Raw genomic sequence first — 24,834 nt, 5'->3', positions numbered from 1 at the left:
GTTAACTTGGAGGTTTTCTGCTCTTCTTTCATCATCAGAGTTGAGTCACTATTTGCTACAGTATTATTCTTAGTACAGGCTTGTTTTACCTGGCTGTTGATGCTTTGTAGACAGTGTTAGGGAGTAACAGATTACATGTACCAGAGTTACGTAATCAGAATACAAATTATGGGTAGCTGTATTCAGTTACAGTTACTGTTTCAGTGAGTGGTAATTGGATTACAGTTACTTTGTTGAAATAAATGGATTACACAGCGATATTTTTTATTATTATTATTAGGTTTTTTTTGGTAATTCCACTCTTTGCCGGACACTAAACCTAAAGGTCTAAACCAGGAGTAAAATAGGATTAAACCAGGACTAAACCAGGATTAAACCAGGACTAAAACAGGACTAAAATAGGACTAAAACCAGGACTAAACCAAGACTAAAACCAGGACTAAAACAGGACTAAAACAGGACTAAAACAGGACTAAAACAGGACTAAAACCTAGGACTAAAACAGGACTAAAACTAGGACTGAGCCAAGACTAAAACCAGGACTACAACAGGACTAAAACAGGATGAAAACAGGACAAAAAACTATGACTAAAACAAGACTAAAACTAGGAATAAAACAGGACTAAAACAGGACTAAAACTAGGACTAAAACAGGACTAAAACTAGGACTATAACAGGACTAAAACAGGACTAAAACTATGACTAAAACAGGACTAAACCTAGGATTAAAACAGGACTAAAACCAGGACTAAAACAGGACTAAAACTAGGACTAAAACAGGACTAAAACTAGGACTAAAACAGGACTAAAACAGGACTAAACCAGGACTAAAACAGGACTAAAACTAGGACTAAAACTAGGACTAAAACAGGACTAAAACAGGACTAAACCAGGACTAAATCGTGCTGTGTGGATGTGTCTCCTCGTCTTCTATCAATAATATTTTTAATATGTTTAAGTAAAGTCTGAGCTTTTTATTTTCTTTTATCAGAGAAGACATCTTCTGTTAAAATTTCCTCATCTTTGCTTCTCTACAACAAATCAAGTCATCCAAAGTATTCAGGTTACATTACTCACTTTAAGTAATTTAATAGATTACATTACAAACTACATTTTGGGGTATGTAATCTGTAATCTGTAGGGGATTACATTTTAAAAGTCACCTTCACAACACTGTTTGCAGAGACATCACACTGGGGGTGTTCTACATATATCTCTATAGTAGAATGTTCATCAATGTTTATACATTTTTAAAGAGACAAAACAGTGAAATACAAACCCCAGGATCATGTAGAGTGGATTAATACAAACATTTTAAGACCAAAATGACGAGGTTCACAGCAGCAGTTAGAGAGAGAGGGGGCGACAATATTCCAAGGTAAGTCAATGGGGCCAGGGTCAGAAGGAGCTGGAAGAGCCCCCATGCAAACTTCCTATTTGTGTTAGTTATGTGGGCTCGGTCAAGCAGAAGTAAACAGCAAGGCCAAAAATTCAAGTTAATGCATCTGATATAAAAATGTATTGAACAGATACATATGTACTCTAGTTTATGAAACTGTTGACCTTTTTTCTGGACCATTTTTGGTTCTAAAGTTCCATACGTTTTAAACAGACCATGTATGAAACATGGAACAAAAATTATTTCCCAAATTTCAAAGACCTGCAAATCATGTCAATAAATGGATGTATTTCATCATATCTTGTGTTATTCCATCTTTGAACTGTTGATGAAGGTACAGGATTTAAAAAGAAAAATTATTTAACATGATAAAAATTTACTTGGAAGGACTGACGTATTTTATAGAAATAGTTTCCTTTCATTTTGAAGTAATATTAAAGTATTCAGAAGAAAAAAGCGACAAATGATGTAAAATCCTGCACCTTCTACTTGTTTGCACAATTTTCCCTCCGTTACTTTTCCCTCCTGTTACCATGACCTTTCTTAATAAAAAATCTCATGAGTCAAAAAGTAAGAGGTTTTTCAACCTAATCTTGTACCATATGGTAGAAAACTATATGAAGCAAATATTCAAACCAGTTTGTTAAGGATATGGAAGTGAGAACCAAGAGTTATCACTGTTTGGATTTATTGCCCAAAAAGTGCTGCATATTTCATTCCCTCCGTTACCGACATGAGTTTTTTAATTTTTTGTCACAACTTGAAAGAATATCACAGGTTTAACTTGACCCTGTTGGAGTGTAACTCTTTCCTACATTCTGATACTTTACTTATTTCAATAGTCCCTCTAGTTTCTGAATAAGAGACATTTAAATGTCAAAAATCTGCCCCTGTTTCCCTCCGTTACCACTTGACCGGACACCATGTCCATTTATATACACAGTCTATGGTTAAAACAGAAGTCAGATTAAAGTCTAACAGGGAACACTGATGACATCAGCTCCAAAGTCTAGCTACATTTTTGGCCTCTCTGCCCATTACAAGTTGCGCACATCTTAAAAAAGTGAAAACCATTTAAGAGATATTATTATTAAAGCCACAGTATGTAACTATTTGTAAAAAAATATATATATAAGCATGGTCTTCCATTTATTTGTCTTTATTGCAATGAAAAATACAAATCTGACACACTAATGTCATAAAGTATTATAAAGTACTGTACCTTTAATATCTGATGTCATATTATTGGGATCATTTATTAAACCACTGCACTTCTCTAACTAGTACAACTCCAGGTCTGTTCATGATCAGTAAACAACAATATACCACAGATCAGAAAATAGTGTAATATGAGCCCTGTAATCCCCACCACAAGTCCAGTAGTTGCACCCCCGTCCGGACTCTATCTCACACTATGTCTCTGACTCATTGGTTATTGCCATTTGGTTTCCCAGAAGTGTATTTTTACGGCCGTGCGCAGTTTGAATGTAGGAGAGAACACGGTATTCAGGCCCAGATTCTTATTGGGGGTCATAAAGCGTCTAGACAGCAGCACTCCCCTCTTTTCACCTTCACCCCAGCCCCATAAAAAGCATTTGTTTATCGCAATACAATGGTAAGAGGGCGTGAGGGTCTGCTGTGTACAACTACTGCGAAATGTGCTACGTATATTTTTGCAGTGACAGTATTCGAATTGAGTATTTTTGGCAATGCTTGGGCTCTTATGATGCTATTTTCTGATCTACAGTATGTTATAATGTTGTTTCTTCGTCACAAACAGACCTGGAGTTGTGTTTTGTTTCATTCACATAGTTTAATGCACAAACAAACGCTGCATAGTCAACATTATAGCACGGCTTACAGCTCACAAGAGTCAGTTTTGCGTAAAACAGGACCTTTAAACTTACACTGCGCTGGAAAAAAACAATATCTAGGTGAGTTAAAATGACTTAAATTGAGAATATTTCCCTTTATTTGAGCTGGATTAGCTTGACAAGTAAAATGATCGACCAATGGAAGAAGCGTGTTTTTCTTAATTCATGCAACAGTCCATTTTGTTTCTTATTTAAGTGCAAAAAAGTTGTTGTTTTTCTTATTTTAAGTGTAGCAAGTTGTATTTTCATATTTTAACTACAAAAAAGTATAGATAATTTTTACTTGTCAAGAGAAATTAGCTCAAATCATGATAAAACTTTCTTAATTCAAGTCATCTTAACATGACTAGAAATACAATTTTAAGATAATAAGTTGAATCAAGTAGTATTTATCTTCATTTAAACTATTTTGACTTAAATCTTAAAATAAGACTTGCCAACAGAACCATCTACTTGGGGAAAAAACTAAAAAATCTCTGGATATGTCATTGCTCTGCCTGGAATGTTCCACAGTGTGACATTAAACACCTCTGCCTTACCTTTATTCAATTACAGGTGATTTTACAGCTCAAAAATACCTAGAAAAACACAAAACAGGCATTCTGACTGTGAGCAGGGTCGCCTCTCCACAGATCTGACCTGTAACTTGGTCTGGTTTGGTTTCTGTGAAGACAGAAAAGTTTAATACCAACTGTGACACATTCATGACGTAAGTTTTTGACAGGCCCTGCACCCGAAAAGATACACAATGCACCTTTAAGATTGTCTCAAATTATTAACATTGCCTCATTTAAGACAGACATTTTTTCCTTTGTGTTTCAAACTATTGCGTCTATAAGTGACAAAAGCTTTATGTTTACTTTAGTTAGCTTTATGTTACAGGAATATTACAAGAAATGACTCAAGTATAGCAGAAATAACAACAAAATAAAGCTTTTTTTTTTTCATGATGTCTCCACAAACCTGACTCGACTCTTATTTGGCCTGGAGGAGGGATTTGACCTTCTCCTGCTTGTGTCCATGGAAATATTGTTCCTTTGGCTATAATATTCCACAATATGGCTTAAAACATTTACATATCACCATGGAGAAGTAAGGGTTTAACTTTGTCAATCCATTGTCACAACTCAAATCATTTTTCTCTTCTGTCCGACATCACTGGTTCATACATTTTGTTCAGTTCACAATAGAGGTGTGTGCTCTGAGCTTTTGTCTTCGCTCTTGTGGTGACAGTGGGGGTCCCTGCACTGCTCTGTGGGGGGTATGAAACGGTGAATTTAATGTTCAAATGAGGCAATTTTGACAGTTTGAAAAGTAACTTTGTGGGGATATTTAGTATGCACTCATGTTGTCAGAGGAAGAAGTTTTTCCAGGTATAGTGTAAAGTTATTACAGCTTCAAAAAACTTTCACATATTTGGCCTTTTTGACCTTTTACCTCATGTACATAGGCAGACTCATTGAAAGGTATTTCCTTGTTATGTCACATTCCATAAATGTATTGTTCACATTGCCTCAAAAAGTAAAATACAAATCACTGGTACTTTTGTCTTATTCTACTTTTGTCCAGTTGACAGAATTGAATTTCTCCTTTGCTTAAATCCAAACATTTCTGATAGATCAATACACTATATACTTGTTCATTAACTTTAAATCACGGGTCTATTATATTGTTCTCTTTTTATGCACACATTGTCTTTAAGAGATCTTTGGAGCACATTTCAAACTCTCTTCTAAAACATTTCACCATCATTTTTGTAGCCTGTAATGTTATTAGTGTTATCAAACAAAAGATCAGTAGGCTGTAAAATGTCGCTCGTACATATTTAGGTGTAGCCTTTTGGCCCCTGGGATAGGCTGGTCACATCTCGCCCTGTTCCCCGGGTGGAGGGAGGCCGCTGAGCCGATGGACAGCCCTCTGGCCCGGGCTGGCCAGTGGCAGCGCTCCGCCCGCCCCTCCTGGCACCGCGCAGCTCTCATCAATAGGAGCACATTTGAATAATGTGTGAGCGCTTGGACTGGAGCCAATCAGCTGTCAGAGCCCCGTGATAAATCGCAATGCATTATTGATAATAATAATTACGCTGACATGCGCATTTCTACTTGAGGAGCTCATTTTCAGAGCACAAGAATTTGTTGAAGAAGAGGAGGAAATTAGTTTGGCCCTCTTTGCTCCTGATGGTTGCACCATGTCGAGACGCAAGCAAGCCAAGCCGCAGCACATAAACTCAGACGAGCCAGGCTCCGCGCAGAATGGTGAGTGCAAACTTTACACGACGGTGGCTAGTCCCGATGAAACCTGTGGATTTACGGGCACAGCCAGAGCGTCGCGTTTATTTCACTTTACGCAAAGTCTGAGAAGAGTTGTTTTTGGCTCAAACTTTGACCCGGAGCTCGTTTCGTGAGAGAAACACAAAGACTTTTGATGTTGAGGAAAGAGGCGAAAAGGACACATTTTGGTCCAATGCAGGTGTGCGCAGCGGTGCTTCCAAATTCTCTTTGAACCAATTCACAGCATTCCGCACTGAGGACTTTTAAATATTTACAGGATTAACAGGCTACTTCATCGTTTTGACTGAGTTTAATTGTAGGGTTAAGTGTTTGTTTTGGTGTTTCTTTTTATTAAGGCCACACACGAGTTACGGGTGAATTAAAGTAGACAAATTCTTTTGCACTATTTGCAACATAATGTCGATATGTTCGTCTCTTATTCAGCTTGGAGAAGGAGCCTTGTGAAGCCGACGCGTGCTAAGATACATTTTTGATTTTCATGATTCAAATCATATTTAAATCTCTCAGACATCATCTCAAATGAATTTTGAATTGAGGTGGGCTACTTTTATTCCACGGGGAATGAACGTGAATGTTCCAGACCCTTTGACTATTGTGTGGTCCTTTTTATATCCTTTTGGGTTCTTCTATATATTTAACTCGTGTCAACTTCTACTGTTAAGTTTACTTTGCGCTTCGTGCTCGTGGTTTTGGTCAGGGAGTTTAGTTTGGCTTAAGTTTGTAACATGTGCATGAAGTGGTTCGAGACAAAGGTGCCCAAAAACTGTATGAAATGTGACTCTGCGGAGCGCTGACCTAAAGGCAATAAATCCCCCAGTTTAATGCATGACTGTTTCCTTTGGTACATATGGAGCGGTGGGGGATGGACGCTTTTTTGTGGAGAGGTTTAGGGCAGGGTGGGGGTGCGTTTTGGTGCTGCCATAAAATTAACATAGAACTCACCCTTTTGTAAGATAAAAGATGATTGTATATGATTGAATAGTCGAAAGTAATCCACTCGTATTCTTGTTGTTTTGAACTTTTCCCTAATGTTTTTAGCGGACGCACACAAATCAAATATCGTCTGACCTCGTGCCATATACCCCGCTAAAGGTGATCGGGTCATGCGCCGCCAAGTGGACATACAGCACCGTGGGTCACAGTTTTACAGTGGATTTTTTATTTTTATTTTTTTTTTATTAGTGGAAACTACAGTTGTGAATGTGCGCTGAACTTTTTATTGGCCGAATTATTGTGACGATCGTGTCTAAATCTTAATCCTTCCAAGAGAACTCACCCTAAATGTAGGCCTCTTTCTTTATTTGATCTGTAAGGACTCATGGTTTATAGCTTAAGATAATAAAAATGTATGTTAGAATAGTCTACTGTAAATTCATTTAAAACTATTAAATATTCCCTCATATTTTGGATTTCTTAGATTATTTATAGCCTTCTGCGTTCGAACTGGAAACTCATGCGTAAAGGGACCGATATCAGAAAGAAATCCGATCATTCACGCCAGATTTATAAGATTATTATTATTATTATTAAAAGAATCTGAATTATTATAATCAGATTTTGAGTGTGAGTGAAACCGAGACCACCGTTCCAAATCTTTTCTACCGATTTTATCAAAAGTATTTCAGTTAAGGGAGTAGTTTTATTGTTCCTTTGTCACCAGATTAACAAGTCAAATGGTTTCCTCCATAAAAATGCAAACTATGCGTCTAGCACCTTCACTTTGTCTTTTCATTTTAAACTCTGCATTACCATTCTGTGCTGTGGTGACGCGGTGTGCCACAGGTAGCCCACATTAAAATGCATGGTTTGGACAACTGACCCAGTGAGCATTTTGTCATTGTTGTTTGACCAGTATTTGCATTTCTAGTGTGTAAGCAGTTTTGGTCCTTTATTTCTCTGGATGTATTGCAAACAGCATAGATTTACACATTAAAAGAACGTGGCTAAAATATCTTAATTTAAAATGCCGTAGTTAGTGTAGAACATGAAGCGCGTTGTTATACTGACTCTTTTCAGTTGCGTCACAGGTAGAATGGCGCCCTCTGTTGGCCGTAGACAAATTAATCTGTGACACAAAGTCCCAATTCTGTCTCATCAAATCAACTTGCAAGAAATAATTTTACTGACCCAAACTACTTTTCTCACTTGAGGACTTCTCTATTTTTGAATCTGTTGTACTAATGTGTGTTTTTGTTTTTTTTCTTCTGTCCCAGATATCACAGACCACGAGGAGCCTGGGAATGAGATGAAGCGGTTCCGTATGGATGAGACACGTGTGTGTAACGGCTGCTGTGCTGAGTTCTTCGATGAGGCAGAGTTCTTGGAGCATGAGAAGAGTTGCACTAAAAATCAGCAGGTTGTGATCATGAAAGAGGGAGACGGTTCTGTGCCAGAGGAGTTCGCCCAGGGCTCTCCTGATGTGAGTGACCCAGAGGATGGCCAGTCGAGCAGCCCCTCTCTTACTGCTGCTCCTGAAGCTCCAGCGGAGGAGGAGGGCTCTGTGGAGGATGTAGCCCACACAGAGCTCTCTGACCGGGGCTTCTCCTCCTCCTCTCCTCAAGACTCTAATGTGACTCTGGAGGCTCTGGCTGATACTAAAGTGGCTGTGTCTCAGCATGTGTCTAACAGCTCTAGCTCTGCACAGGACACAGCGCAGGTGCTCCCTCTGCTCCTGGAGCAACTCATTGTTTTACAGCAGCAGCAGCTACAACAGATCCAGCTCACAGAGCAGATTAGAATCCAGATTGCCATGATGACGCCCCAGGGCCTGACACCTGGAGCCATGGACCCCCTCAAAGCTCTGGGGGCCCACCTGTCCCAGCAGCTCTCTGCAGCAGCTGCTCTCATCGGGAAGAGGACCGGCGGCCAAACCCTGCCCATGGAGACCAAACCAGGAAAACTACCTCTGTCCAACAGCGCTCCAACCTCAGCTCTGGGGAAGATGGATGTTTTAAAGGGCCTTCCAGACCTGGCCAGCCGCATACCAGCACTACTCCCCCAGTCGCCAGTCATGGGCTTCCCAAGTACCTTCAGTGGATCAGATGCCTCCAAAAAGGCCAAGGCTAAACTGCTGAGTCTGCCTACAGAAACCAAGCCCAGTGACCCCATGTACAAGCACAAGTGTAAATACTGCGGCAAAACCTTCGGCAATGACAGTGCTCTGCAGATCCACCTGCGCTCCCACACCGGAGAGCGCCCCTTTAAGTGTAACATCTGTGGGAACCGCTTCACTACCAAAGGAAACCTCAAAGTGCATTTCCAGAGGCACAAGGACAAGTACCCCAATATCGCCATGAACCCTCACCCTGTGCCCGAGCACCTGGACAATGTGCCCACCAGCAGCGGCATCCCGTTCGGCATGTCCGTGCCCCTGGATGAGTCCAACCTGACCGACCTCAAACTGCCCACTGGCCTACCCCCCTCTCTGCCCTCCGGTCTGCCCCCCTTCATCGGCTCAGAGAGCTTCTCACAGAGGCCGTCCCCGTCCACCAGTGAGGGATCTTCCTCTGTGTTCCCAGAGTCAGGACTGGACCAGGCGCAGAAGGACTCCAAAGACCTGCTGGGGGCGCTCCACACGATGAACGGCTCTGGAGAAAGCTCTGGAACAGCCAAACTGCAGCAGATGGTGGACGGGCTGGAGAAGAGGACCAATGACCCCAACGAGTGCCTGATCTGTCACAGGGTCCTGAGCTGCCAGAGCTCCTTGAAAATGCATTACCGCACACACACAGGAGAGAGACCACACAAGTGTAAGATCTGCGGCCGCGCCTTCTCCACAAAGGGCAACCTGAAGGCTCACTACGGGGTCCACCGCGCCAACACGCCACTCAAAATGCAGCACTCCTGCCCCATCTGCCAGAAGAAGTTCACCAACGCTGTGGTCCTCCAGCAGCACATCCGCATGCACATGGGCGGACAGATCCCCAACACGCCGGTCACAGAAAACCAGTTTGAACCGACCGAAGCCATGGACTCCTCTCTCCCAGATGAGAAGTCACTAGACACAAGTGGGTTTGAGGCCACGATGGAGGACCAAGAGGCTGACCTGAGTAATGACAAATCCAATGAACCATCTGCTCCAGTCACCCCTGCTCCAGAAGAAAATCCAACCATTCCTAGTGCTTTCTCCAGCCTGGATGTGCTCAAAAACCTCACGTCTGCTCTAGCTCTGAAACGCCAAACCAGCACAGCGTCTGAAAGCGAAACATCGAGGGAGTCTCCGTCTGTTCCCAGGGAAACGGACTATCACAATGGTCGCAGCCCAGCTATTTCAGACTCCGCTATGTCGTCTTCATCTCCCGTAAATTCCAGTATGATGAACGGAAAGTCCCCCAATTCGGAGGAGTTTGGGTCCAGTGCGTCCAGGCCAGACTCTGATAGTGGAGCCCAAGATGGAACAGAGTCAAGTGGAGCTCTCGACCTCACGTCCTCTGGCAGCTTCACCCCCAAATCAATCAAAGAGGAGCCCACCACCCCTTACACTAATGGAGACTACGGTATGTTTAACGACACTCGGACTCGATTTAAAATTATTTCTGAATAAATTCTCTTGATCATTTTTATTTTAATTGCAATTTAATATAATTTTTAGGATCAACATTCAGTTCAAACTACACATTTTGAACATGATTATGGGTTCATATTTAAGACTTTTATCAAATGTCAATCTACTAATACAAAAAAAACCAACAACATTGGCCTGAGATTCCTTAATTACTAACTGCACTTAATACCACTTATGTTTTAAGTCAGACAAGACTGAACTTTTAAATTGTCCCAAAGCTCACATTTTTATGCAACCAAAATAATTGAGGAAAGCACAATGAAATATGAACTAATAAGAACTGCATTATTGTTTGTACAGATCTAAACTACAGTTGACAGTTGTTAACTCATGTATTGTGTAACTCATTTGCACATTGTGATTTTGCATCCTAATCGTCACAGGACTGAACATGTATCTTTTATTTATGCATTTATTTATTTTACAAACCTTTTAAATGCATTTAGAGTAGTTCATACTATTCTATGGAAGTTTTGTAAAATGGGAACTCCGCAGAAGCTATCTTTTGATTATAAAAGGGGCCCCAGATATCCAATCTAATCCAGTTATCTAATATTTGTTTCTATGATATTCTGTGCAGGTCAAAGCAGTATGCCCTTCATAAGGATACCCCCCAGCCTGGCCAGTCTGGAGATGAAACTTCCTCCTGAAAACCCCCTGAGCGCTCACGGCCTGTTCAGCTCTCACATGCCCCAGGGCACCGCCATGGCCTCCTCTGTCTCTGCGGCCCCCAGGAGGCAGAGCAAACAGCACCTGTGCAACGTCTGTGGGAAAAACTTCAGTTCAGCCAGTGCTCTGCAGATCCATGAGAGGACACACACCGGAGAGAAGCCCTTCGCCTGCCACATCTGCGGAAGGGCGTTCACCACCAAAGGAAACCTCAAGGTATGTTTTATTAAAACCAGTATTGAAACTAGAAACGTATTTGTGCTAGTACCAACAGTCAAAAATTACTAATGGGAGAGAACTGGAGCTTTCTTGAATTGCTTTAGAATAGTTTTCATATCAGGAAATGAATTAAGTTAAAAAAAAAGAAGTATCATTTTGTATAAAAAAAATTGTAAACTTTTATAGAAAATCTTTTATCATTGTGTTTTCCAAAAACCTTAAGTATTAGGCCTTTTTCCTTGTTATCAAAATCAAATTTGATGATGTTTTAGTATTGTGAAAACATGAGTTTGAATCTGAATATGAGTTTAGGAATTTCATTCATATTTTTTCTAAAAATAACTATTTAGATCTGTGATTTGAGAAAGACTGCCATATGAACTGCTGAACTAATACAACAATCTCCATATTTCAGAACATGTCTGTAGAGGTCTAAACTTCAGGGTTGGCAGCTTTAAAAATATAAATGTAGTCACTTTGTGATTTACTCATTGATACAGTTCAAATCAGTTTTGACTTCTTTTCAATCAATATTTCTTTCCCCAAATAACTTTGACAAAAAATAAATAAATCTAAGATGGCAGGAAAAAAATTGCTTTTATAATGGTAAATTCTAACATGCAAATTCTAAATCCTAGTAGCCAAGATGTTAAGTCCAGTGTCTCTAGACATTCTGGCCCTGCTTAGGAAAATCAAAATGCTGAGTTGTGCCAGTGAAATCTCTTGTACTTTATCTAACCTTTTTATCTTCTTTTTTCCATTTAGGTGCATATTGGAACTCACATGTGGAACAACAACTCCCGACGTGGCCAGCGCCTGTCTCTGGATAACCCCATGGCTCTGATGGCGATGACCACCGACCCCAAGATGCTCCCCACGCCCAAAGACCTGCCCACGCCCCCTCCTCCCCCGCCCCACCTGAACTTCGACCCCTCCCTGTGGAACCAGTACGCCGCGGCATTCAGTGGGGGCCTGACCATGAAGGCCAACGAGATCTCCGTCATCCAGGGAGGGGGGATACCGATCCCAGGTAGCCCCGCGGGAGGACCTCTGATCGGGTCGACGGGCGGGATTGGAGACATGGAGAAGAACAGTTCGGATGGCGCGCCGAAAACACAATTTCCACATTTCATGGAAGAGGGGAAAATCGCAGTGAACTAAAATGCAAATTATATCTAGATTAGTTGAGATGACTATTTGATCTGAGTAGTTTTGACAAGTTTAGAAGCTTGGACGTAAAGGTGCATTGTGTAACTTTTCTGGTGGAAGGTCCATCGAATGCTTTTCTCCATGGAGATGTTATTGCTTTGTATGGAATGTTTCACAGTATGGCATTATGGAAACCAAACCAGACCAAGGTACAGGTCAGATCTGTGGAGAGGCGACCTCACTCAGTCAGATTTCCTGTTTTTCTAGGTATTTTTGAGCTATAAAACCACTTGTAATTGAATAAATATAATGTAGAGCTGTTTTAATGCCACATTGTGGAACATTCCAGGCAGAGCAATGACGTATCCATAGAAACAAGCAGATGACAGACCTCCATCCAAAAAGTTACATAGTGCATCTTTTAAGAATGATCGAACATTACACAGTATTTAAATATTTCTTTAAAAAATCTGCAATTTTTGTGTATATATTACAATTCGACAAACAGATAATTTTACTTGGAAAAAGCTTCTGATTCAAAAACAAGTCTTAACTATTCAGTCATATTGAGTAAAATCAGGTCATTTTAACTAATGGATGAGTTTGCATTTGTCCTAATGAATGTGTCTTTATCAAATGTGGTACAATCGCATAGAAATTATTGTATATTTTTTGCTCCGTTTTGGTTTTAACTTTTCCAGATTGAAAATAAAAACTGCTCTCGCTGATCTGAAAACTATACCAAGCGTTGTAGTTGGACTTGACAGTACTACTGTAGTTGTAATATTATTTCGTATACATTTAATACTTACACATGCGGGTATTTTTGAGTTACGTTTTTGTCTATAGAAGTTTGAATGTAGAACTTACTTGAAACTTTACTGCATTTCGTCTCCCTGGTACTTTGAAGGATTGTATTTCTTATTATAAACTGTTTCAGGGCCAGACTTTTAAACGGACATATTTAATTTCTTTGTTCAGAACTAAATGTAGTTAACCACGTTGTGCTTTCTATGTGACTACTTGTATTGCGTGACACGGATTTTACAACCTTTCATCATTAAAATTTCGTGAGGTTTAGTCAAATCCTTTTAGAATCTCTGCCTGATTTGCGTCACTCATTTTGATATCACTAAAACGTGCGCGTTACGGACTCTACAGGCTGCCGTAGTTTACTCATCTTCAAGTGCCTAACTCGTCGTTGTTTTTCCAATACTGTAACCACAATCGCAGCTATGTTTAATTTATTTTTTCTTCATATATTTTCAGTTTTTTTTTTTTATATTGCAAATGTTGTCCGTGAAAATTCTAAGAGGATGTTTCTCAGGAGGCTTGCTGTTCTTCTTAATGCCTGCACTTTATATCAGGTTTTAGTTACAATATACTCCATTTTTACCAATACATTTTGAAATCTCTTCAGTTACATCAGGTTTTTTAAGTTTATTTTTGATGTTTCCTCTTTTGTAGCGTTAATTTATTTATAATACACATTGTTTGAGGGTAGGGGCTAGTTCTACCTCATTTCTCTATATATAGTCTGTGCCCCCTTCTCTCTGCACTGTGTTTTGCATGTTCTGATAACTTTTTTGGGTTAAAGCGATGGATTATCAGCGTCTACCTGCTGAGTTGAACACATGATTGTAACACGGGACACTTTACTCAGTGGTTTAATACGTGTAGGACTTGCTATACATTCCTGTACAATATTATGCATTTGCCAAGTTGTGCCTTTTTTAGCGAACCATGTCAAAACTGCTTTCAAGTTGTCTCTACAATTCAAGAAATGTGCCAAGTTCGGCCTGTTTACATTGTACATTTTACGTTTTTTTTCAAATGTTTTCTTCATGTAAATGTTTCTGATTTTGAGAATTAAAATCAGCGTGACTTTTTAAATGTTTTCAGTGTTGGTACTTGGCCAATAATAGAAAAATAATTGGATGGTGAAAGGCTCTAAATTGTTCGCATTATAATTGGATTCAGTCAATATTTTAACAATGCATTGAAATGTGTCAGTTATCTAGGCTCAGGTTTAAATATGGCACAAAATATGAATAGACTCTAACCTTAATCCCCCAAAGTGTTGAAATATAATGTTATTGCTGAGTTTCAGATGACATTACAGCATTCTATAGGGCAGTTTGATTGAATACAGATGGGGCAGTTCAAATTCATCTTGTTAAAATGCACACTTTTGTTAAACAGAGTGATGTTGTGTCCAATAGAAATGATCAGTTTTGACATTTGTGAATTTACACTGTGCTTTGCCATGAAATATTAAAAAGGGCAGGGGTCTCCAACCTTTTTCCTCCAGTGAGCTACCTTTTACAAAACGAAAATGCCAGGGAGCTACTAGTTTCAGTGGTCACAAAAAATGGGGTACAGTGTATTTAAGTGCCGAGCCTTAATGAGGTAGAGTTAGATGCCTATGGGTCAATGACATGATGCCTAAACTTTCTGTCCAATTGCAATTTCTTCAGTTAAAAAGCTTTAAATTTCATAATAATTCACCACATATCTCTAATACCTCTGACCTCCATGAAACCAAATCCTTTTTTTTCAGAAATCCTTAGTTATTATGCATGTTTTTTGTACTTAAAGTGTTAAAATGTCATGTGGTGTGGCCATCAGAGCCTTAACTGCTGTTATTTAAACTTCTTTAAAATGACTCTAAATCTAAACAAATGTATTTTCTTTTCTTTTTTCTGGCATGTTTTCTGAAGTGTTTTGTAGCCCCACATGAAATTTCAGCTTCCTTACACTTCATATTACTCAGAACTTAGATTAATATCCCAACCATGTTCTAGAAATGGGCATTTAATTGATCAAATCTGACTTATTCAGCATAGTACGTGTAATTCAAAAACCCCTTGCTCCCGAGCTTGGTTGGAGTCCCCTGCTATAGGGAAATTTGTCTTTTGCCTTATCTGGGTGCATGACATCATATACATCATTATAGATTATATGTGATTTTATCAAATGTATTTACTTCTTCAGATAGTTCATACTTAACATATATCAACAAGCACAATATTTTAAGGAATGAAATGTTCCATCTCTGCTTTGGTATCAAACAAAACCAAAAACAAAAAGTGAGAACCATCTCTAATTAACTTGGGCAATTTTGTCCAACCAGAACATTGTTTGTGAGTTTTACCTGGTCATATTTGAGTTCAAATGTTATACTAATACAATAGTCTTGTATAGTGTTTTTCCAGACACTCAATTTCAGTTTCTCGTCCATGCATTATTCAATTGCTCCATACTAAGTGGGACAGAATAATTTAAGTGATCCTGCCAATCTGCACCACCTCAAGCATGCCCACACCACATACATAGGCAGGGAACAATGTCTTACCTAAGGATACAACAACATTAAGGACTGGTCTGAGTGGGACTTGAACTACCAGACTTCAAGTTGGTGGGCATGTGCTCCAACCACCATACCTAAAATATAAATAAAGTGTCATATGAGTCTGATTGAGTCTAACCTTGTCATCTGAGGTTGCTCTCTTTATGCATCATCCGTTTGTTTCCCTGGATACACCTCTTTATTCAGGGTATAAGTTGGTTCTTGTAGTCCTCAGGTGTCCAAACTTTTTTCACAGAGGGTCGCATATAAAAATACATATTTGTAGTGAAGAGCCCCAGACAGGTGCCCAGTACAGCTTGTCCTTCAGATGGATGCATTTTACATCAATCTGACAGAGCCACAACACCTTTAAAAAGGCTTGGAACTCTAAATTTAAGTCTATATAACAAGGCAATATGATGTTACTGAAGTTCTAGTGGTAGAATTACTTACATGCTTGCTGTTAAAATGACAAATAATATCAAATTAAACTATTATTAAAAAGTAAAAACTGAATAGGAGCAACAAATCACATTTTTACTCCATATTCCAAAAATAATCGCCTGTGTGGTCCAGAGTCAGTCAACTTATTTCACTGTTTTATTTAAAATCCACCAAAGCATTATGAAATCTAACCCAGAAAAGAAAAAGTGTCTATGTCACTGTGTCTGAGGCTAGAGATTTTGTTACCAGTGATTGTTCTGTGTCTTTAATAGTTTTCTAAGTTTGCTTAGGCCACTTCAAAATGTCCAAATATGACAATAATTGACCTTGTGAATCAGTAAACTCAAATTGGATTTTTCTTCAAGACACACCTGGCAGTCTCCCAAAGCACACTTCTGTTCCCTGGCACACTACTTTAAAATCAATGAGTCCAGGTGTCTACCTCTACCTGGACTGTTGTCATGATACAAACATTTCAAACTTGATTTTGATACTAAGGAATAGACTCAATGCTCATCAATACTGATTCTGATGCCACGATGATAATAAAAAAAACACTCTTTATGTGGTTTTCAACATTAAATTATAGTACTTTCTTTTCGATTCCGATGTGGTCTTATATCTGTGTAATCCCCTCAGTGGTCCAGGAAGGTTCCGGAGTGCTCCATGGGCATATATGGGTCTATGTGCATTCTAAAGCTATTTAGGAAAGCTTCATTTCTATCCTGTGAATGGGACTGCTCAAATGTTTCCATATAGTTTTAGCATCAGATTTTTACTTTTGACAACCTCTTTAATGTCTTCCACCAATAAGCTCATTTACCAGCAGCTGAACAGACTTTCCCTACATGGCCACCCTCAAACGCATGCTCAGTCCCTACTTTACATTTGTACGCCTCCAAGTGACCCAGGGAAAAATACATTTCTCTGTTCTTGAGATACATGAGCAGACATTAATCCTGCCTTTTTGCATTTTCAATGACTTCATATTTGCATGCAAAACATGGGCAATCCAAGCCAGGATTCTCATTTGAGTGTCACTCGCCCTGAGCTATATGGGCTTGGAGGGTTAGGATCTGTGTCTACAACAATCTACCAGAGGCATGCTCTAAATTCAAGTCTTTTTTTTAATTTTTGTGTGATTCAGTCACTGTTAAAAGTACTGTCTAGACAAAATGTAATTATTTGGTATTATAATGAGGTCTTTTGTGTAATCTGGCAATGGAAAAAAATGTCCTCCTGAATTTGAATCATATTTTACTTGGCAAAACAAAACCAAAACCCTTGTGGATCACTAAAATTAGTTATAACCAAAGTAGCTTATCTCATCAAGAACTATGTAACTTGACACTTGACTACGTGACAAACAAACTATATTGATGGCAACAGCTCATCCAAGCTGCTTCTTCACTTCTGAACTGCACAAGCAGCTTGGATGAACTGCCAAACATATTCCATCAAAAAACTTTAGTCCAGCTGACAGAATTGAATTTCACCTTTGCCATGGATCCTGGGATTTTACAAATAATTATATTGATCCATAAGGGAAATTACTTGTATACAAAACTCACATGTTACATATATAATACAAAATATAAAAAGTAATAACTTGCCCCCATGAGAATGTCATTGCTTTACCTGGAATAATCCACAGTATGGCATTAAAGTTATGTCTCCATGTTGGCAGCACCAGGTCAAGTTACATGACAGATCTGTGAAGAGGCGAACCCATTCTTAATAACACTGAATGTTTTTCATATGATTATAAAAAGAAAACACCTGTAATTTCCTGTAATATATGCAAGAAAGATGAGGTTAATGCAGTACTGTGGAACATTTCAGCCAATGCCACATTAACGGATGCAAGCAAGTGGCTGACCATACACCAGAAAAGTTGCAAATTTAAGTCCTAATTTGAAAAAAACAAAAAAACAAAAACAAAAAAAAAGTAGAGGTTAGATAAATGGTTTCCTGTTGCCTAACATTGGATAATTTGAAAATAAAACATAAAAATGACAAGCCTAAATTCAATTACAAATTAGAACAGTATGTTTAAATTAGCAACGAAACAAATCTTTTTCTTAATTTTAAGCGAAATAAATAGAATACTAGTAGATTTTCTTTGTTTTCCAGTGACATGTGCGGTAGCCTGACGCAGCCTCCGTGCGCTCTGTGGAGCGGTACAGTGGACCAGGAGCCTCCGCCCAGAGTCGCTTCATTATCGGACTGTCACCGCGTCCTGCCTCGGTGTTCAGGGGGCTGCAAGAATGACGGACAACATCCCCCTCCAGCCCGTCAGACGACCCAAAAGAAATGACAATAAAAACAGAAATGGGTAAGAAAACAAATGTGGAAATCAGCGTGTTGACGTGCGCGGCTAGCATGCTACAACGCGCTAAGTATAGTGTTTACAGTAGCGCGATAGCTTTAACATAGAAACTACAGCGATTATCAGCAAATAACATATGTTTCATCAAATATAACACGACTAAATAGCAGCTTATATGCACATTTAGTTGATCATTTTCATATTAAGTTAGCTTCTGGTACAATGGGCATCCTTGATCCGGGGAGCAGTGCATAAACGCCCATGATGTCAATATTTGCACGGTTCACTGCCCTGCTACTGCTAAAATTGCTAACCAGATACACACAGATGTCGTTATATCTGCATGCTTTCTGATATTATTTACAAAATGAACGCTAGAATAGTTATTTGGAGTGGTTACGCTATGTACTATGTGCTCATATTTGGCACACAGTGGTGAAATGTTGCCCAACCCATTCAAGCCACAATTTCCTTGCATATTCAAGAGTAAATATTAACCAATCCAGTAGACTGACAGTAAAATACACTGAAACTAGGTGACCGTAGTGCAGTAGGTTGAATTTAGACCCACTAACTGTAGGGTAGCTGATTCAGTTCTCTCCCAATTGCATAGTATAATAATTACATAGTGCTTTTTTTTGGCAAGACACTTCACCCACTATGCCCAGTCCAGTCCTATGTTGTTGGGTGTGACAGGGAGGGCATCTGACATAAATAATACCTGCGGCTGATTTGTTATGCTGTTGGCTGCAACAGAGAGGGCATCTGGCATAAATAATACCTGTCAAACTGTGGCTGGTTTGTTGAGGTTATGAATAATAGATAAAGGGAAAAGGCCAAGGATTATATGACACCACAATAATTGAATCATAGGTTATCTGACACACTATAAATAGTAATGATGACTAAAGTAAATACATCTTTAGGGGCTTACCAGACAATACAGTCCCTTGTAATCGAAGCTCTATTTGTGGCTATCGTGTGAATGTGGCTACTGGAATAAAAGTCACTGTCACCCTTTTCCAGAAAAGTCAAAAACAGGACCATGGACTCATATTCATCATAGGGTGCTGAAAATGTGTGGTTTAAATCCATTTTGTATTTTTTCTTGAGTGTTCACACTATCTTAAAACTTTTTTGACAGTGTTTGCAAATGTGTGCATTGTGTCACCACCAACTCCTAAACTTTCCACCATAGAGATACATGTAGAACACCCCCAGCATGGTGCCACTGTTAAGTATCAGTAGAGCTCAGGATGGAACGTAAATAAACATCCGTCGCTGTGGAAATCTACCATTGTGACAGTAGTTCTTTGGTTTTGTTTTATCGTAGTTGAACTGAAAGGTTTATAGAAATTAAAGGTCAATATGCAGACACTTTCTCACTTTGACTAGTTAAGCCCTGATTTGATTCTGAATTAGAATCAGTTTGTATTGATTAATGTCTCATTTTAGTTCTCCAAGGGTTAGACCTGTTTTAGTCCTTAGATCCTAGTTTAGTCCTTAAAATCACCATTTAAACTTTACTAAAATACTCAATAATAATCAAATTGAACTGATCCTTTGTCAGGAAAAGTGTGTGGTTTGTGTGTGGCAGATTTCAGACTTTGGAGGAAAAAAAATTTGTTAACTGGCAATTTTTAAAGTTGTTTATGTTGAGAAAATAAATATAGAAAGCATTTTTATTAGTTTAACACAGAAAAGATAGATAGCTGGTAGATGGTCAATATGAGGAAAAAATGTGATTCAGTTTTTGCCTTATCCCCCATCTTCCTAGTCTATAATTTAGTTGTTAGGGTTGTCAAAGTATCCAAAATCAGATACTTATTGAAACTATTATACACATTTAAGCAGGTATCAATACTAACAAAAGTTCCATTCACATGACAGAAATGACATTTTCCTGAAGCTTTAGAATGATCCTGAGCTGTATCAGATCAACAATAAGAGCACATAGACTAGTATACGCCCATGGACCACAATGGAACCTACCTGAACCACTGAGTGTGAATGTTGAAAATCACATTTTCTAAAGTAAGAGTGTTTTTTATTATCATCATGGTATTGGAACAGTACTGAGATTATATAGATTGATTAATTTATTTCAGTCACACAGTTATATTCTGACATTATTCCACAATCATATTTAACAGACATTGTCCAAAAAGGTAGGCTGAAGCTTGAGCTTATTATGCCTACCCTTTATTCCTTTGTCATGATGTCATCTTGACAGTTCATATTCATAAATACAGCAGGAGGAAACAAAAAAAAATCAATAACAATACAGCAAAGTACTATAGCACAAAGTAAGTATCATAATTCATGTATCTGCCCAGAGTTAAACATTTAAACTTCTTTTTAAAATGGAAGAGAGTGGAGCACAATTTTAGTTGTTCTGCACAATTGTCCCAGAGGTCCACCCCTTTAACAGATATACAACATTTCAAAATATTATGATAATATAGTAGAGTATTGATATCAAGTTAAACATTTTGGTATTGTGACAACACTCGTAGATGTATACTATTATTTTAGCTAAATGAACATGGTATTATATTATTGTCATGATACTGACACTTTCATGTCCCTTTGTTTCAGCTGCTGCCCATGGTCACGCTGCTGTGGGATGGGGGAGCTGCGTCCTCGCACAGTGTGGTTGGGACATCCAGAAAAGAGGGAACAGAGGTTCCCCCGAAATGTCATCAACAACCAGAAATACAACTTCTTCACCTTTTTACCCGGGGTCAGTGTCCTGCCATCTGCTTTTTATGTGTCTGTCATTCTCTATATTCAAGTGGTACAGTAATGTAGTGGTGCATCTTGCCCAAGCCCAGGGCCCTCAACATGATCACCTGTTTAAGTGAATAGTCCAAGTTGAGCTAAACTGAGAAAAAGCTTATGTGTATCTTAACCTGTATTAAACCCATGGCAATATATTCCTTATATTATCAGGACATTACAATTATTTAGTATAGTATATTCTTTTAAAATGTCCTTGTGAGAGACTTTTGTCATTTACTGGTATTTAAATGAATTCTGATGAAATATGTAGATTTTCTTCATGTTTTCTGCAATGGAGCTGTCCAAATTAGGTTAAATGATGTGTGCCGTTTTACTATTGGGTTAAAACAATGTGTTTGATATAGATGCTTATTTGTTTTTATATAATTAAACAGAAGTCTCACAGGCCGAATGATACGGGGAAATATCAAATTTAAATTTTTCTGGCAAGCATGATGATTATATTTCCAGTGTATGTTTTAAAATGGTCTATGTTACACTATTTTCTGATCTGTTATAATGTTGTTTTCTCACCACAAACAGACCTGGAGTTGCATTTGTTTCATTCACACATCTCAACTCTAACCCCATATACCTTTACTATAATAATTTAGACAATGCCAATTCTGGAATTGCCAATCTCTGCTGAACTAAATATAAAAAGTAGCTGATAGTTTGAAAAATACACTTCATGACATCACAAATTGGAATGGAGCATTTTGGGGTTTGGTGATAGACAAACTAATAATGTAGGGTTACTCAAACATGTGTGAACGAAACAAAACACAACTCCAGGTATGGTTTTGATGACGTAACAACATTCTAACATGGCTTAAAGGTCACAGGAGTCAATTTTGCGTAATGTGGAAGCTTTAATAATACGTGTCTGTTCAGAGTAATATTAAATGACAATCACATTTCAGAGCATGTTTGTACAGATCTAAGCTACAGGGTTAGCAGCTTTTAAGCAGAATAAGACTGGATTTTGTGGTTTGAGGAGGAAATTATGATACTACAAAAATCACAGCCTTTGCAATTTGCTAATGGCGTCCATTCTAATTCGATTGTGCTTAAACCTGCCTTTTTCACAGTATCTCGGTGTATTTAATGAGAATTAAATGTTGAGAGATTGGAGTCCATGACTCAGATGTTTTTTATACGTGACAATATGAGTACGACTTAAGCTGTGTGATTTTGTCTCTCGCATGTTCCTACTCTGATTTACATATGTATTTGTTTTCCAGACATTTAGTTGTCTTAAGATCTTATGACTTTTTTATGAAGCCAGACATTGAAAGTAGCTCCGATTTGTTTGAAAAGCATAGGACAAGAGCAAAGCATTTTTGCAATTCAAATTATGATGTTTTTATTGACTGGTTCATCTCAAGAAGTCCAGGCTATATTGTTCTTGTTATGGTTTTAGGCAGAGCGGCTCCTCCTTCTGGGAAAGGGAGAGAGAAGGGAAGTGAGCAGAAAAAAGGAAGACATAAATGTTTGTTTTATTTTAAACACAGGGAATGATAAATACATTTATTAATTACCACAAGTAATAATAATCTTGTTTCATTAAATGTACAGTGTATCTGTCACTTTCTGGAGGTGGCACGTCACCTTTTTGTTTCCATGAAAAAAGAAAACCTATACTTTGGAGATTCTCCATCAATATATAGAAGATGTTTAATGTCATACTGTAGAAGATTATAGCCAAAGAAACAACATTTCCATAGAAACAAGCAGGGAGGACCAGGCCAGAGTCAGGTTTGTGGAGATGCAAGCCTACTCAGAATAATGACATCTGTTTTTCAGACCAATTAAAAACAAACAAACTTTTAGTCTATTTCTTTGCTAAAAAGTGACATACTGTGGCTTTAAGTTGGTTGTTTGTTATCCTCAAAACAGTATGTACACTACTAGGGCTGAGTATCATTAAGAAGTTGCTGAAATGATACATACCTCGATACATAGGCCATGGCACAATACATATCTCGATACAGTGCACTTTCTGTGTAATACAATGTATTTCAAATCTATTTGATGCGGTTCAATAAAAAATAAAGGCTAAGTCATGGCTGTGACACTAGTCTTTGTTAGACCACTTTTTGTGCAAAGTTTATATGAAACACGCCCATTTTAATCCTCAAAACAGTGAAAATGTCAAGTGTGTTGCATAAACGAGTTTCCTTCCTCTAAACAACAAAAATGTAGCGGTAACAAAATAATTTAGTAAAATATACCAAAAAATTGTCCCCGATATCAATACTGTATCATTACATTAAACGAAACAATATAGCGATATTTTGATATTTTTGCACACCCCAATACTCTGCCATAATCCACAAATGTATACATTCAAGTTTTTTGCTTTTACTATGAAACATTATTTATATATACTTAGTGTACAAGTCTTTCCTGATTTCTAAACCAGATTACATTTATTGTACATTTATTGTATCAACCCTGCCATTTTATCTGTTAAATCTTATTACTGTTCTTTTTGTTTTAGAAGCATTTCTAATTTTACATTTTCTCATAAAAAATTCATACAAAAAACTACCTTTGTCATTATACAAAGACTGTGCAGAGGTGGTGTAGCTAGTTAATCATTAGACTATGAACCAAAGAGTTGACTGAGTCCCATCTGTAAATATACATGGTCGTTATTGTATCTGGCAAAAAATCTGCCAAATTACCACTGAACTAGCTCAGAGTAATCCCTAACAAGAAGATGCACTGAGCAGTTGAATAAAATGCAAATATGATGTTCCAGCAAATTATTTTGTTTATCAAATAAGGATGTTTTTACTGGACAATTATCACTAGCCGTTAATGGTGCCACAATATTAACATTTTAAGCTGATTTTCGATACTAAGGAACAGACTCGATACCACAATGATAATAAAAACACTTCTACTGATACAACTCAAGATCATTCTAAAGCTAAGGTTCAAGGTTCTAAGAAAGCTTCATTTCTGTCCTGTGAATGTGACTTTTTTAGTACTGATACCTGCTCAAACGAGTGTCTAGTTTCAGTACTAGTTTTAGCATCTGATTTTTGATACTTTTGACCACCCTACTAACCTTTACATTTTGACCTTTCTTTTACAGGTACTATTTAATCAATTCAAGTATTTCTTCAACTTGTACTTTCTACTACTGGCCTGCTCTCAGTTTGTGAATGAGCTGAGATTAGGAGCCCTCTACACATACTGGGTCCCTCTGGTATGCTGCACGCCACAAAGACACAATGTTCAGTCATAAATTACACAAAGTAGTTATTTTAACATGCACTCACTAGTAATGTTCCCATGTCAAACTTTAGTGTTACCATTAATTTGAGAAGAAGCATTGCAATTTTGTCATTAAATTTGAGGTACCTGACTTTTTCTAAAACGGGAAAAACAGAACCGGTTCATTTTAAACGCTTTGCAGTGGTCCACAGTTATTCCTCACTTACCTTATGCATTTAGAGCATCCTAATTATTCACCATGATGAGTTTATAAGCACTTTTCACATTTCATACAATATTCTAGTATCTGTAGACTAATGAATAAAGACTAATGTAGCTCAAATGTATGGGACAGGGCCAAATGTGACTTGCCTCAGTGCAGATATGTTGTATGAGTATCTCTTGAGGTCTAAATTTTGTCTTGTCTGCATCTAATTCTAAAGTATTTTATTGTCAGAGAATCAGGAAAGGTGTTGTTAGAATTACTGTGATTGCAAAACTCCGCTTTAGTCTCTGAAAAGCGCTTAGAAACTCATCA

General features: G+C 38.2%; 2 protein-coding genes across 3 annotated transcripts in view; both read left to right on the top strand.

Annotated features, from left to right (window-relative positions):
* Positions 1 to 5,368: 5,368 nt before the first annotated feature.
* sall4 (spalt-like transcription factor 4) lies at positions 5,369 to 13,649 on the top strand. Its single transcript, XM_020920513.2, has 4 exons — positions 5,369 to 5,528; positions 7,778 to 10,060; positions 10,709 to 11,013; positions 11,782 to 13,649. The coding sequence occupies exons 1-4, from the start codon at positions 5,462 to 5,464 to the stop codon at positions 12,175 to 12,177; spliced, it is 3,051 nt and encodes a 1,016-aa protein (XP_020776172.2). The 5' UTR covers positions 5,369 to 5,461; the 3' UTR covers positions 12,178 to 13,649.
* Positions 13,650 to 18,097: 4,448 nt separating this feature from the next.
* LOC110156310 (probable phospholipid-transporting ATPase IIA) overlaps positions 18,098 to 24,834 on the top strand; it is a 56,947-nt gene continuing 50,210 nt past the window's right edge. For both annotated transcript variants that reach the window (XM_020920508.2, XM_055166238.1), the window contains exons 1-3: positions 18,098 to 18,293; positions 20,886 to 21,030; positions 24,175 to 24,288. In XM_020920508.2, the coding sequence (XP_020776167.2) occupies positions 18,226 to 18,293; positions 20,886 to 21,030; positions 24,175 to 24,288 (327 nt within the window). In that variant the 5' untranslated portion in view covers positions 18,098 to 18,225. The remainder of the gene's footprint in view (positions 18,294 to 20,885; positions 21,031 to 24,174; positions 24,289 to 24,834) is intronic.

Source organism: Boleophthalmus pectinirostris, unplaced genomic scaffold (assembly GCF_026225935.1).
Source record: "Boleophthalmus pectinirostris isolate CB_2022bp ecotype Guang Dong unplaced genomic scaffold, ASM2622593v1 HiC_scaffold_8, whole genome shotgun sequence".
In the NCBI taxonomy this organism is placed as follows: domain Eukaryota; kingdom Metazoa; phylum Chordata; class Actinopteri; order Gobiiformes; family Gobiidae; genus Boleophthalmus; species Boleophthalmus pectinirostris.
The sequence above is the reverse complement of the archived record's forward strand: the minus strand, read 5'-3'. Positions and strand labels throughout refer to the sequence as shown.